This window comes from Andrographis paniculata, unplaced genomic scaffold, assembly GCF_009805555.1.
Source record: "Andrographis paniculata isolate CXL003 unplaced genomic scaffold, ASM980555v1 Contig51END, whole genome shotgun sequence".
In the NCBI taxonomy this organism is placed as follows: domain Eukaryota; kingdom Viridiplantae; phylum Streptophyta; class Magnoliopsida; order Lamiales; family Acanthaceae; genus Andrographis; species Andrographis paniculata.
In genome coordinates this window covers 1,427,375-1,440,722 of record NW_026137586.1, presented here as the reverse complement: position 1 = coordinate 1,440,722, position 13,348 = coordinate 1,427,375, and the positions used below count along the sequence as shown (strand labels likewise).

General features: G+C 28.6%; 1 protein-coding gene across 1 annotated transcript; it reads right to left on the bottom strand.

Annotated features, from left to right (window-relative positions):
* Positions 1-10,982: 10,982 nt before the first annotated feature.
* On the bottom strand, positions 10,983-12,219 carry LOC127253822 (WUSCHEL-related homeobox 3-like). The gene is made up of 2 exons (XM_051278597.1): positions 11,795-12,219; positions 10,983-11,508 (listed from the first exon to the last, which is right to left on the bottom strand). Exons 1-2 carry the CDS (start codon positions 12,152-12,154, stop codon positions 11,275-11,277), a joined length of 594 nt encoding a protein of 197 aa, XP_051134554.1. The 5' UTR covers positions 12,155-12,219; the 3' UTR covers positions 10,983-11,274.
* Between the last annotated feature and the right edge of the window lie 1,129 nt (positions 12,220-13,348).

Here is a 13,348-nt window from a genome sequence, read left to right as displayed (position 1 = left end):
ATATATACACTACAAAAAAAATAGTATATTTGTAACAGAATTCCGTCACTAAAGATCACGTAGCTAATGTAATTCCATCATTAATTCCGTCTCTAATATCATTAGTAAGGGAAAAAGTAAATTTAATGACGAAAAAATCTCGTTACAAAAATGATATTTTCTTGTAGTGATACTACAACGATATTATCACATAAATTAGAAATTAGAAATTATATATCACTTTAATTATTATTATCATTACTAAAAAGAAAAGGCAAAAATGCATATTTAATAAGAGCCATGTGGGAAGCATATCCTTTGATTTAATCATTTGTGGTAGCTAGGTTTAATTTTAATTAGGGTTTGGTCACTCATGTCATGCCTACCTTAATCATTATTAGTCAATAATAAATTTGGCATTATACTTTAAATAACTTCTTTATAATTAATCGAAATAAATTTGATAATCACGACAATTTTATCGAAATAAATTCGATAACCATCACAATAATTTTATCGAAATAAATTCGATAATCACGTCGAATCGAGGTAGAATCTCTTTCCGTAAAAACGAATACGTCCTGGTAGTGCCTCCGGTTCATAACGTAACGTTCCCAAAAGATAAAACGACGCTCGCCTTCGAATTAGGTGGCATCCCAATATTTCGAAGCTCCGGCGAACTAAAATAAGGGAACTTAAGCTATATTGGGAAGTTAGGCAAGTATAGATTCCGAAGCTTGCCGAAAAACTCACCGGAAATCGCAGGGTGGAGAGGATTATAGAGGAAGAGAAAGTCTTCTCCTCTTGGTGTTGTGTCTCAATGGGGGTGGTGGAGAGTGTTTTTATAAGCACCTTCATCAAGCGGGACAATTAACGCCCGAGTCGAAACCGCCGTAATCGACGATAATTAAATTCCGGTAACGTTCGGTCATAAACACCATACTTAATGTATCAAGGAGATCAATTTGATCAAAAGTTAGCAAATTTACATGAAAAATAATAAAATTATCTTATTAATCATCAAAGTAAGTGACATTTATATAGAAAATACAAAACAAATTTGATAGACTCCAAATATGAGTAATCTAATATATGAATAAGAACAAAACCAAATATAAATCTATTAAATCTAAAATCAAATATTTAAAGTATCTCGATAGAAGCAATTAACATTTTATTACAAATTTGATAATATATATTGTGTTGCTATATAATGTTGTTGGCAGGCTTTTCAATATACACATTATTGCATATTCGAATAACGATTGCAAATTCCTGTATTATTATTATTATTATTATTATTATTATTATTATTGAATATGAATTGTCAACTTCATGGTACCATTTGATTCCTAGTGCATTATATTCAGAGATTGTCTGTGTCTGTGACACACCAACTACTTGTTAAAGGCCACGTTTCGTCCCTTCATTGGTTGACCTGCCCACTTAATAATAATAATAATAATAATAATAATAATAATAATAATAATACTTCCTCCGTCTCATATAATTTGTTCCTATTTTTTATTTTCGTCCGTCCCATATAACTTGTCTTTTTTATTTATGGAAATATAATTATGCACTTTAATCGCATTTTAAATTTTAAATTTTAAATTTTATAATTTTCTTAATTTTAATTAAACTATTTATTTATCTTAATTTTAATTTATAATTATTTTTACTAAATAATAATTAGTTTTATTAATATATTTCTTAATTACTTACTATACCTAAATTCTCGTGTCTACAGTAATACACCCATATTACATGAGACGGATGGAATAATATTTTATGTGGAGCCTTCACAGCTATTTCAATGTACGAAATATTTGTTTGTAATTTGTAAAGTAGATTTCATAATTTATTCTCGTATCAAAACAAAATTAAAAATAAAACATGTACAGGGTCACATTTAGCTAATTTATTAATATTTAAATACTATAAATTACAATGAGTATGATTCCAAGGGTTTGTTTCTTTTGAGAAATTTCTCTAAATTTTATTTATTAGATTCTGTATTTTTTAAATATATATATTTTTTCACAAAACATTTCATAAAAGAAAAATTCTTTAATATTTTGAATTTGAATGATTTTTATTTTAAATATGAGAAATATATTAATAATATAAAAATAATATTTTATAGTAAATTGTACTACCTCCGTTCCCACATACCATACCGTGTCTGCTACACTGTAGACACGGTATTTTATGAAGGGTGTAATTAGTAGATAATTAAGAATGTATTAGTGAAAATAATTATTTTATAATATAAATAATTATAAATTAAGATTAAGATAACTAATTAGTTTAATTAAATTTTTTAAAAAAAATTAAAAAGTTTAAAATGAGATTAAAGTGTGTAATCATTTTTCAAAAAAGAAAAGTGACATGGTATGTGGGACGGACAGAAACGGCAACGTGAACATGGTATGTGAGACGGAGGGAGTAGTTTTTTTTAGAAAAAGAAAGTATATATTACTTTTACGGTGGATATAAAATAAGATGTAAAAGACTATAATGCCCTTTCTTTTTGAAGGATTGTAAAAAATAGATTAGAGTAATAATTATGGGTAGTTTGAAAAAGTATGAATGATTTTGTTATAAAGTGGGAACCACAATTACTAAATAAGGAAATAAGACAATTATTTTGGGATGAAGGAAAATGGAAAAACAAGACAATTCTTTTGGGACAGGGGGAGGAGTATTACTTATTTTTATTTAAAGTAGTGTCCGATAATATAATCATGATTTTGGGTGATAGAAGAATATATACTATATAAAATTTTGATTAACTAAACACATCTGACATCTACAAACAATAATGCAATAAAAACTTTATTACTATTTTCGTTTGTTCGAAAGATAACTATTTTGTTACTTTCGATATGTAAATTTAATGCTAATTTTTCGTATGTAAATTCCACAACATATTACCGTTGGGCCAAATCCAATAAGCAGATGGTCTTCCTTAAATCATGAGTGTGTTTTGTCTGTGGGTTTGGAATATTTTTGAACGATAAAAAATTTAATTGGAATAATTATTTGATGTGATGTTTTGAATGTAAAATAAACTTGCAGTATAATATATATAAAAAAATAATAATTGTTTGATTTAATATTTTTTGTGAAAAAGTAAAATTTGAATAGTAAAAATTTGTGGTAAAATCCATAATCATTCACTGCATTCATTGGAAAACTAGAACAAGGCTCCAAACGAATTAGACTCGGAAGCAGACAAGCTCTGAAGAGGAGAGTTGGATGCAAACAAATTCTAAAGAAAATTAGAGTCGAATAAGACAAGACTCTAAATGACGCAAGTACATTCGAACATAAATATATTTCATATTGCTATATATGTTTTTATAATACTATTGAGAGTGCAAACTCAAATTTCATATTTAAAATTAGAAGAATTCACACCTTAGGTCTCGCCTATAACTCCACTGAAATGAGACTTTTTGAAAGAAGTACAAAAATATATTCATTTAAATTCAGTCCAAAATAAACAATATCATATTAGTGTTTGAAGCTTATTACTCAATTTATGGTTGCACATAAGACGTCGATGTTGAAAATACATCTACACTATATTGATTTAGTTATAATAATTGGATTAATTGTTTCTAATAGCTAATCAAATGAATACAGATAAATTATACTACTCTCGTCTGACTCTAAAGGTTCTATTTACTTTTTTTGTGTTGATATTTAAATATTAATTATTATATCAAAACATAGTACAAATTAAGAAAAAATTGCAAAAGTACTTCTATTAGTGTCTTATAATACTAATAGAAGAATATTTGTACAAAAAAAATTATACAAATATAAGAATATTTTTAATATTAAGTACAATGATGCAAAAAATAAATGTGACCCTTAGAGGCGGACGGAGGGAGCATTAGATTGTTTGAAGAGAATTTCTATATAGAAATATATTAAGAGATGGAAATTGTTTAAATTTTGTTATGAAAATGGTTTAAAATTTTATATTCAATTTGGTATGAAATTATTATTAAATTTGTTGTACAAGTAAAACCCTAAAACTCTTTTTTACTATTTTGGCAATGAACAGGCATGCTGACGCACTATCCCAACTATCTTGTAATACAGTTTTTGGCATTGTCTGGTGCCCTGGCCGAGGAATCAGATTTGCAAGGGTTAAACCTATTGTACATTCATTGCCTTGAGATAAATGAGTTTGTCTCATGTAAGAAAGAAGCAACGTGACAATGAAGTGTCTCATTTGTCCTGCATGACATTAAATGCCTTTGTACACACAGTCATAAAATTTATAAAATCAACTTTGTCTTCTAATGTAGTGTGTATGTGTTTTATTTGTATATATGTTTGTTATCTTGGGTGAGAAACCATGAACCCAAGGAGTGTTTCCCCTCCATTATTGAGAGATCTCGTCCATAGAGGTTTGAAGACGAGAAAAAAGATTCTTGAAATCGAAATCAAGGAAGATATTCATCCGATAAACAATCTTTGGTCGCTGACTTATTGGAGTTGTTACAGTGCAGTAACAACCAGTCCATTAGAATTTGTATAAACTAAATGGAACTTGGTAGAAGATAAGTTGGGTAGTTCGGTTTGGTGTGTTATATTGTGTAAACCACGTGATTGGTTTAGTTAAAACTCATGAATTAGAATCCCCCGACGTAGGTTGGGTAAACAAACTTTGTATGTTCTTTTTTTTTCTACACTTATTCAACCATCGATCTATGCACGAACACACTGCCGCTATAACCACGAGGCAACCACGCATTCAAAGTTGTATCACCACCGCCGTTTTCATATTTCCGCGTGCATAAACTCGAAGGCATTGGACCTCTCTGGTACCGATCAAATATCCAATAAAATCTATATAAATAAAGAATTTTTTGAAATTTTTTATTACCAATGGATCAACGGCATTTATCGCAGCAGCTCAATTCATCATCATATATTAGTAATTATATATATATAAGATTATATTTCTTTTAAGAATTGAAGCTAATTTTACATTATTATAAAAAAAAAATTCTTTTAAAATTATTAAACCAAATATTTGCTATTCGGGGTAAATTGCATAATATCTCTTATATTTTAGTATAAATCTACAAACATCTCCTATTTTATTTATTGTGTAAAATATATTTATATTAAATTAAAGTGTGCACAAAATACTTCGTCCAGAACTGTTGTTTGATTGTAAACACATACTCCATTATACAAATTTTATACAAATAAAAAAGATAAAACATTTTAGTATAAATCTACAAGCATCTCATATTTTATTTATTGTATAAAATATACTTATATTAAATTAAAGTGTGCACAAAATATTTCGTCCAAAACTATTATTTGGTTGTAAACACATACTCCATTATATAAATTTTATACAAATAAAAAAGATAAAATATTTTAGATGATTTTATTTGAAAAAAAAATAAATAAATGATCAATTCTTTATTTTATATTTTATTTTATTTTTTAATAAAATTTAGGTAACAGTTTGTCACCAAAAAAATATTAAAAGAATTGTTGATAAATTATTTGTTATTTATTTTATTTAAAAAATATTTAAAATATTATATTTCATTATTGGTATAAAACTTACATAGTTAAATATGCGTTTAGAACCAAACAATAGCTTTGACAAAGAGGATTTGTGTATACTTTAATTTAATATAAGTAATAGATTTCACAAAATAAATAAAAACAAAATATTTTGTACATTTTTAATAAAATACAAAGAATATTATATATTTATTTAATATTATAATAATAAAATAATCAAAATTTCAATTGGATTAATATCATATCAAATATTGTTCTAATTTCTTTTTTTTTTTTTCAAACCTCAAATCTAAATCCAAAAACCTTAAGGGAACAATCCCGTTGTCTAAAATTTAAAATAGTAATGAATGCACATTTTACTCAACATAAAAGAAAATTATAAAATAATTTTTTCACAGTTTGTTCACTCAAAGTGAGATGAATTGATTTTTTTTTTTTTTTTAAGATCTGGTAATATAAAAAATAATATTTTATGTTGAATTATTGACTTTTTATGAGTAAATAATATATTATATTAATGTGTGTATATTTATATTTTTTAATAATATCTACGAAAAATTGTTCCACTAAGAAATGATGAGTGAACAAACTGATTACTTTATACATCTAAAAATTAAAAACATAAGTAGGCCATAGATATAATTTGCTAGTGATAGTATTTTTGGCTGTATGTAATGTCATATTTACGTCAATATGGTCGATGAGACCTTCACATATATTGAACCATATTCAATTCCCACAACAATAAAAATCATGCACACGAATAAAATAATTGGTAGAAAAAAAATATCATTGGTGCCAATGCTTTTTACCAAAACCAAAAAATTTGAATCTATTTAAATAGAAGTTTGGGAAGTATGGAGTTATAAAAATTTAAAAATAGTAAAATTTTGGTATTTTATACGATATTTTGTAAGAGGAAAATGATATTTGATGCTATGTTTATTGAAAAGTCTCAAAAGTGTTTATATAAGTATTGCTTCGGAAATCGATTCTAAGAGAAAAAAAATTATATTGAAAATTTCCAATTTCAATATAGCTAGCTACGAAGTATATTCAAAAATTCGAAAACTATATCATTGTCTTAGAAGGTCAAGACAAATCCAAAATTTAATCATAGGGGACTCTAACATTTCTAAGTTTTTTTTTTTTATTTAATCAAATATTGATAAAAGAGACTAGAAAATATCCGAGCTACTTTTAAATAATTAAATATTAATTTTAGGGACTTTTAAAAATTTGAAGTTAAGGTCAAGATTCCTACCATAAGTTTTCTTAACTTTTTTTTTTTTTTTATAAATAAAAATAAAAATTGAACTCCAAGTATTTTTATTGAGAAGCCCATGATTATTGTCGATAATGCAATTTCAATGTGACAAATAATGCAACCACATTTAATTTTGGGGTCTCTTCTAATTATTAAAACTTTATGTAGTAGGGTGACTTCATTGAATTTCTCATTTAAGTGGGCAACTAATTCTTTTCTTTGCATCAACATTGGCATTAATATATCGATCTATATATATCGATCTTTTGTAATTGCATTGAAGATTTGAGATAGAAGCCAAGATTATTTTTTCGTTGATCTTATTTAGAATTCCATAACATTTCTTTCTTTGGAGATTTGAAATGATCTTAAGGTGATTATACGCGTATAAGTCAAACACGAGTGATAATATGTAGAATGATGGTGTAAATATCACTACAAGAAATTATCAATTTTGTAACGAGATTTTTTTGTTCCTAAATTCACTTTTTCTGTTACTAATGATATTAGAGACGAAATTAGAGATGGAATTACGTTAGTTACGTAAACTTTAGGAACGAAATTCCGTTACAAATATACTATTTTTTGTAGTGTATAAATGTGAGTATCATGTATATTTTTCTAAGAATAAAAAACCTAGATTTGTGCTTTATAAATAATTGTTGACAAGTGTATCGAGTCAAAGTCATGAAATTTTAGACTAGATCTATTTTACGTTAAATAAATAGAGTTGAATTGGATAGTTGCGGAGATGATCTTCAAAATGAACTTAACACGTTAATTTTGAATGATAAAGTTCAAGTAAGAACCGGTAGTTAGAGCCGTAGTTTTAATGCATAAATAAAGGAAAATAAATATGAGCGCAATCTTCGTTTAAGTGAGTTGTGAATTATTAGATTTTTGTGCGATGCGAATTCAATTGAAATGATCTATGAGCTTTTGAGATCAATCGATGGATTTATGTTCTAATCAGAATATCGGGAGAGACAAAAATTAGGGTTTTAGAATAGAGGATTAGAGACATCCACTGTTAAAATTACAATTAAATGTAAAAGAACATCAAAATTTGTGGTTCAAAGAGACGGACGAACCCTCCAAGTCCCAAAATAATGAGATGATCAAATGATGGGCAAAAATTGATATAGGATGTTGAAACCAATTAATTTATACTAATTTTGCTGGTAAATGTTGTCGAATATAGCACAATAAAATACTTCTAGAAATGATTAGCAAGTGATTGTAGCATGCATATGCTTAGCTTGTTGAATTATCGAAGTAATCATAAAACGAATAATTCAAAAGACTAAACAAGAACTAAATGTGAAATATGAGAATCATGAGATTGATATTGAATGGAAGAAAAGGATTTTAAGTTTGTTTATAATGATAAATTTACCTACTTTTGTTACGATACAAAATTGATTATAAATTTATATGAATCTTGCAAACATTTTTTTTTTTTTTTTTTTTTCACTTCAACCAAATTTTATTGGGTCTAAAAGTTACTTGTATGAATAAAATAAGTTCATCATCCTACATGTTAAAAGAGTAATATACTTAAAACGATTAATCCATTAATTCTCATATTAGAGTATCTCATGAATAAGAACATTGAACAATTATCAATATGTTACTTAGGTTATTAATTAGATATATATATATATATATATAATTGATTGCTAAGGCAGTAGTTTGCTTTGTAATTGAGATACCATTTTATTGGATAAACAATTATAAATGGTAATTCTGAAATAATATAAGAAAGAAATAATTAAATTGAACTATACTTTCTAACTAGATTGGTAATTTAAATTGAGTCCTTTTTTGTTACAAAGTAACATTATTCGAAATGGTCTATTCAATTCACATGGATTCGACCCTATTCAATACTATTTGTGGTATAATCCATCAAATCATTACGTCGTTTATATCCTTATATATATATATATATATATGCCTAGGAAAAAATAGAAGAATTGCCTCTCCTCGATGTACCTATAACTATCGATGTTCGTTAGTAGTTCTAAGATCACGGCATCTTAAATATCGAGTGAGTTTCTTATAATCTGTTAAACGCTAACATCTCAATGGGTTGAACTTTTCTTTGTAGGAAAAAAGGTGGAATTATTCGAGTCATCACGGCAACATTGTCAAGTAATTCTTCAACTCTCTTTTGCGGATAAATAAATTAATAATGTAATGAAAGTATGCCAAATTTACATCTCAAGGGGCGTGTTGGGGAAACGCATACGTTTGTTAACCTAATTTGGCTATTAACAATAATCAACCAAGAGAGCTCTATTCTATTAAATATTTGTTTTTATATGTGACTATCATATATATTTGTATGATATTCAAATTTTATTTTACTTTTTTTATTATTTTCAAATTACTATATATATTTAAACGTATTATTTTTTCTTTTTCTTATTATTTTGACAATGCTGGAGTAAACTCTAGGGTCGAATACAATAATTTGCAAATCATATGGGCCGGGAAAGTCGCCTTGGGCAAGTAGTCAAGTATTAAACAAACTTGACTAGTTTTTATGGGTCTAAATATGCATTTTTTGTTTTTTAATTACGTAGAAATTTATGGTTGCTACTCTCTAAGTTTTTTTTGGATAAATTCCTGGACGAACATAATATAGCTTACAAATTAGGTCGGCAAGACAAATTACACTAAAAGAACTATATATGACGGAAAAAATTTAGAAGCATCAGAAGTTTGAACTAGTTCATGGCTTCACGATCACGAATTATTCCATACACCATTAGGTCATTCTTTACAGAGTACATTAAATATCAATTGCTACTATTCCGAGTGCGATATGTAACCACGATGTATCATCGAGTTCTTAAATGGATACATATATAGTTATGCACAGTTCACAATTTATTAATTTGAACAAACAAGGTTTGTCTTCGATTAGTATTTTTTTTAAAACAAAATATACGATTCCTCAAAAGTATTATGTAAAATATATATTTCTTCTTTTCCAACCTATATTACATTTTTTACAATTTCGTTTTGTTCTTATTTTTAAAAAAGTAATCATATACTAACATTAAAATATTTTTAACTTTGACTTAAACTACAAATATACTATTGAAGATTGTCAAAATCTCTTCCACACTTTCACTAACTAATAAAATACTACTCCCTCTGTCAATGTAGAAAGTATACATATTTCTAGGACGTCCAATTACAAAATAAATCTTTCATTAAATACCTTACTTTTTTCCACGAATACCATTACACCACATCATTACTTTTACATAAAAAAAATAATAATAAGGGCAAAAATATCATTATGCTACTTTTAACTGCCCACTATAATTAAAATATTATTATTTTTTAAACACCATCCCAAAAGTAAATGTTTACTTTGTACATACATGGACGGAGGAAATTTATTACAAAACTTCAAAGAAGTACATTGATCGGGGGATCGGACGGAGTATCTTACAGCATAGACATAAAAATAAAAGCTAAGACAAACACCCAAAACATCTTTATATAATACTTTCACAATTCACCATTTCCACCAAAAAAAAAACACATTTACATACTAAAACTTTTGGACAAATTGAAAAAGTTTATATATATATAAACTCCATTAGAGAGAGGTGAGTTGCAGAAGTGACTTTGTGTAGTACAGTATATTTTTGGCACTTAGTTGAAAGTCAAAAAAGTAAAAAGTTAACAACAACCAGTTTGTAATAAAAGGCTTCTCTATATCCAAATCCAAATCCAAATCCAAATCCAATACTCGATCGATTCGATGATCTCTGTCTTGTCAAAGTTCAAACTCAGATTCACATTCAGATTCAGTATCTTATCCTACCACTACCCATTCGGTACACTCTAGTTTTGGAAAATGTTCCCTCTCTCTCTCTCTCTACCCTCTCTCTCTCTCTCTCTCTCTCTCTATATATATATATAATATTAAATTAATTAATTGCATGATATGAGTCATGCATGCATGCACGGTCACAATGACTTGTCGGCTTGAATATACACACACACACACTTCAATCTTCTATTCATGCAAAAAAAAAAAAAAAAAAGTTAATACTGTAATAAAAGGACAAATATATATATATTATCTGCCAATGTCAGCTTTACATACGATCCATCAAAATCTAATAAAAAACCTGCAGTAGAAATTAATTTTCATATATAAGTCTAGGATTTAATTTCTGATTCTTCTTCTGTGTAGAAGAAAATATACATACATAGATACATACATATATATATTTATATTTATATATAGCAACAGAGAAGAAAAGACTGAAGCAGACAGAGGTTATGAGCAAAGTACACTTTTGCTGAAACTATTGGACAATTCAGCATATTTAGGTGCCCTGCAGACATGTAACTAATAATAATAATATGATTAATTATATATATATATATTATTTAGAATTTCATATATGAGTTGAAACGACGTAGTTTCATCAATTAGGAGTGGGTTTTTGGGGTGTGAGGGGGAATAGTTCTAGGGTTTCCAGTGGTCTATTTGCTGTGGAATTGCAGCTGGGGAAGAAGGTGGACCCCACCTCTGCAATCATCACCGAATCATGGCCGTACGATCTCATCAAGCTATCTTTTCCATGATCATCGTTGTCTTCCTCGTCATCGTCTCTCCTCCTCCACATCTTCTGCTTACCTTCCTCTTCAACTCCACTGCCCTAATTTAATAGAGTTATATATATATATATGTATATGTATGTCAATCGATTGATAGATACCCTAAAATTGCAGAACCACAACGAGAAACAATAAACTAGAAGTGATCGATCGCTCTCTGCAACTAATTAATGAACTCGAAGATTAATTCAGATCAGATCCTCCCTTTTCTCATTACTTCAAACCCTAATTCCCCTTTTTCCTATACCTAATCTGTAATCAATCAAATCAGAAAGTGGGGGGGGGGGGGGGGGGGGGAGGGGGGGGGGCAGGGAGAAATCAATTAACCTGTGCATGATGGAGATCGAGAGGAGGAGAGTAGAGAGAGGAGAAGTGGAATCGAAAGGCGTGTGGATGAGGAAGAAGATGATGGTGATTCATGGAGGTGAGGTGCTGTTGCAGAAGATGCTGCTGGTGAAGTTTCTTCCTGAGTTTCTGTCGATCTCTAGCCTTATGATTCTGGAACCAGTAGAACACATTCTTTCCCTGAATCTTGCCATAGCAGGCGAGATGAGCAGTGATCTTCTGTATCTGAGAAGCGTTGGGAGTCCTCAAACCTCTCTTGTACAGCTCCTCCAGAATCATCAGCTGCTCCGGCGTCGGACACCATCTTCTCGACGACGGGGAAGGGGTTGGGGAAGGAGACATTGTTGAATCTTAGCTAATTCGATCTCCACTGTGGTAAAATTGATTATTAATGGTGTTTTTGTTCTCGTGTGTGGGGGAATTGGCTTCAATTACAGATATAAATAGAGAGAGAGAGAGAGAGGGAGGAGAGAGAGAGGGGGAGATGTGGGGAACAGGTTGTCTAGAGAAAGACATAAATTTGCACCAAACAAAAGAGTCATCCTGATGTCTATACTCCTTAGCAATGGAGAGACAGTACAGTGAAGGTGAAGTTCAGATTGCTCTTGCGAGGTCCCGGGACCTTGGAACCGGATGGATCTGCACCGTCGGTTGGTGTGATTGATCGGCTACAGAGGTCTGTCCCTTGGAGATCCTGGCATCTACATAGGGTTGGTAAGGGATAAATTTGTACCAAACACAATGGTCATGCTGATGTCTTCACTCCCAACTAGGGTTGGAGGAGCATTCATTGCAGCTTAGATATATCTATAGAGAGAGAGAATATTATACATACATGAATATATGATGATGATGATGATGTTGTGTTTTTTTTTTTTTTTTTTTATATATATAATCTATTTTAGTTTAAATAATTTTTTGATGATGATACTATTATTTTAGTAGAGGAGTCAGAATGCTGAGATGTGAAGTTTTTTGTTGTAGATCTGTAGTTAGCTTTGATCGAATTAGCATATGTCATATGAGTGACCAAGATGTGTTTATACATATTATAATATATTATAAGATAACATATAATGAATTATAATAATAATATATGATGTATTATAAATATGACAAAATACGTATAAATATATGTTAGTTATCCTTCTACAACTAATAAGATTAACAACTGATTTATGGGCGAAGTTTTATTTAAGCTCACTAAGATGGATTCTTCTTCTATCTTAAGTCATTACGTAGAATTAGGGTTTTCAAATTGGCATCGGTAATAGTACTAAATGGTAGTATTATTCAAAACCATGCTAACAACATTGAAATAATATATATAAATACTCGTTCTGTCATCTTCTAAGGATCATATTTATCTTTCGTATCATTGTACTTAACATTTAAAAAATCTTTATATTTGTATAAATGTCCTTCTATTAGTATTATAAGACACTAGTGAAAGTATATTTGCAATTTTTTTTTAAATTTGTACTATATTTTGATATAATAATTAATATTAAAAAATCAACAAGCAAAAAAGTAAAT

Excerpts from the sequence above, each read along its gene's own strand:
- LOC127253822 (XM_051278597.1), bottom strand. The coding sequence starts at position 12,154 with ATGTCTCCTTCCCCAACCCCTTCCCCGTCGTCGAGAAGATGGTGTCCG. Across the intron at positions 11,509-11,794 it reads TCGATCTCCATCATGCACAG|GGCAGTGGAGTTGAAGAGGA; the intron begins GTTAATTGATTT and ends CTATTAAATTAG.